Here is a 1,937-nt window from a genome sequence, read left to right as displayed (position 1 = left end):
GGAGGAGGTATTCGGTCACAACCAAACCGAGCCAGAGAGAGGAACAAGTGAGGAGAATTGGCCAAACAATAAGATGCAAAAGAGGAGGTTTGATAAACTCAAAAGAATTGAGAGAGAGGGAAGGACAGCATTCGGCTAAAGGGAGAAGGGGAAGAAGAGCAAAGATGACAATTGAGAGACCTGAAGTGGAGTGAAAATCCGAAATTAGCAAAAACAAAAGGTACTATCAAATTTTCCTAGCACTATTCGGCCTCTAGAGAACAAAAGAAAAGAACCAAAATGTTCACAAAACCTGAGGTAGAGTACTCAAACTCACCAAAGCTAAAAGTCTAGAGTGCTACAGTTCAAATTCCGCATACTACTACCTCTCCCCTCACTTCCCATAATTTTCTCCATAATATCCTCCTAGAATTTGGCTACACAATCCCCACACCCTTCAAACACTCTAATCGTCCACTAGCATCAGAGTTCCACTGACATTCAACCTCTTACACGGCACATCAGCAAAATAAACACCCCACTGCGCATACCAGGATTTGAACCTCAAACCTCAAGTAACTACCACACGCCACTTATCCTCTAGACTAGCAGGCCATTCTGTCATGTTATAAACACATTAATTTAAAAGGCCTACTGACTAGAGACAGGGTTTATTCTTCTAAAAACAAAACTTCAGCATAAGCTAAGGCTTGAACCCAAGACTTCTCAAACAATTCCTAGAACACATAACCACTGAAGCAGATACACATTTGTGTCACAAACATACGAAAATAATTATTTAGGATTTTGGGGCGTTACAACTCTACCCCCTAAAAGAAAATTTCGGCCTCGAAATTTACCTGGTTAGAACAGATGAGGGTATTGTTGTCCCATTGCCTCCTCAGGTTCCCATGTGGCTTACGCCAAAAAACCTTAACTAGTGGAATAGACTTTTTTCTTAAAACATTTACATCATGCTCCAATATCTGAACTGGTTCCTCTTCAAAAGTCAGGTTTGGCTTAACCTCAATCTCCTCAATCGAGATAACAAGCGCAGGATCAGAGCGGTAGCGCGTCAACATAGAGACGTTGAACACATCATGAATCTAGTCCAACCCAAGAGGTAACTCTAATTGATAGGCAACCGGTCCTACACGTTTCAGTATGCGGTAAGGTCCAATGAACCTAGGGCTCAGTTTGCCCTTCCGTCCAAATCTTAGTACCTTCTTCTATGGCGAGACCTTGAAAAAAATGAAGTCCCCCATAGAATACTCAATCTCCTTACGCTTTAGATCCGCATACAACTTCTGTCTGTCTGATGCCACCTTCAGCCGATCCCGAATTAGTCTAACTTTATCCTCGGTATCAAAAACTATCTCAGGGCCCAGAATACACCATTCGCCCAACTCAGTCCAACATGAAGGAGTACGAAACCTACGACTATATAATGCCTCGTAAGGTACCATCTGTATGCTAGACTGATAGCTATTGTTATATGTAAACTCTACTAACGGCAAGTAGTCCTCCCAACTACCTTAGAAATCTATCGCACTACCTTAGAAATCTATCACACAACTCCTTAACATCGCCCAATTCATGTGAGATTCGAACTATCCTAGGGTTTCAGAGGCATATGGTAATGTGTGGGGCTGTGTGGTCCACGCGCTTGTGAGGCAGACTGTGTGGCCTTATCCTAAGCATGGTTTTACCCCGATTCACTTGTAAAAGTATAAACACCTATCATCGGGATCTTGAGTGACATTCCTTATGTTTGAATCTAATTTGAGGTACCTAAACAGGTCCTTCAAACGACATTTTTGTAAGAATTAATAATGAGTTTCAAGATGATCGAGGGTTTTGAGAAAAAGGTGAGAAAGGTCATTTAATCGATCGCAAGATTATCATTAGATAGAAAACCTATAAAGTTTCAAGATAAAGTGAGGGGGTTTCTAACGACG

At 41.6% G+C, this 1,937-nt stretch overlaps 1 protein-coding gene across 1 annotated transcript; it reads right to left on the bottom strand.

The window, feature by feature from the left end:
* Window positions 1–445: 445 nt before the first annotated feature.
* LOC128290557 (uncharacterized) lies at window positions 446–1,445 on the bottom strand. The gene is made up of 3 exons (XM_053026258.1): window positions 1,221–1,445; window positions 951–1,085; window positions 446–520 (listed from the first exon to the last, which is right to left on the bottom strand). The coding sequence occupies exons 1-3, from the start codon at window positions 1,443–1,445 to the stop codon at window positions 446–448; spliced, it is 435 nt and encodes a 144-aa protein (XP_052882218.1).
* Between the last annotated feature and the right edge of the window lie 492 nt (window positions 1,446–1,937).

Source organism: Gossypium arboreum, chromosome 3 (genome assembly GCF_025698485.1).
Source record: "Gossypium arboreum isolate Shixiya-1 chromosome 3, ASM2569848v2, whole genome shotgun sequence".
Lineage (NCBI taxonomy): Eukaryota > Viridiplantae > Streptophyta > Magnoliopsida > Malvales > Malvaceae > Gossypium > Gossypium arboreum.
Note: the sequence above shows the minus strand (reverse complement) of the source record. Positions and strands in the feature narration are given on the sequence as shown.

Coding starts and splice junctions, on each gene's coding strand:
- LOC128290557 (XM_053026258.1), bottom strand. CDS start 1,445: ATGGTACCTTACGAGGCATTATATAGTCGTAGGTTTCGTACTCCTTCA. Junction 1,086..1,220: donor GGGACTTCATTTTTTTCAAG/GTCTCGCCATAG, acceptor GGGTTGGACTAG/ATTCATGATGTGTTCAACGT. Junction 521..950: donor TTCAGATATTGGAGCATGAT/GTAAATGTTTTA, acceptor TGGTATGCGCAG/TGGGGTGTTTATTTTGCTGA.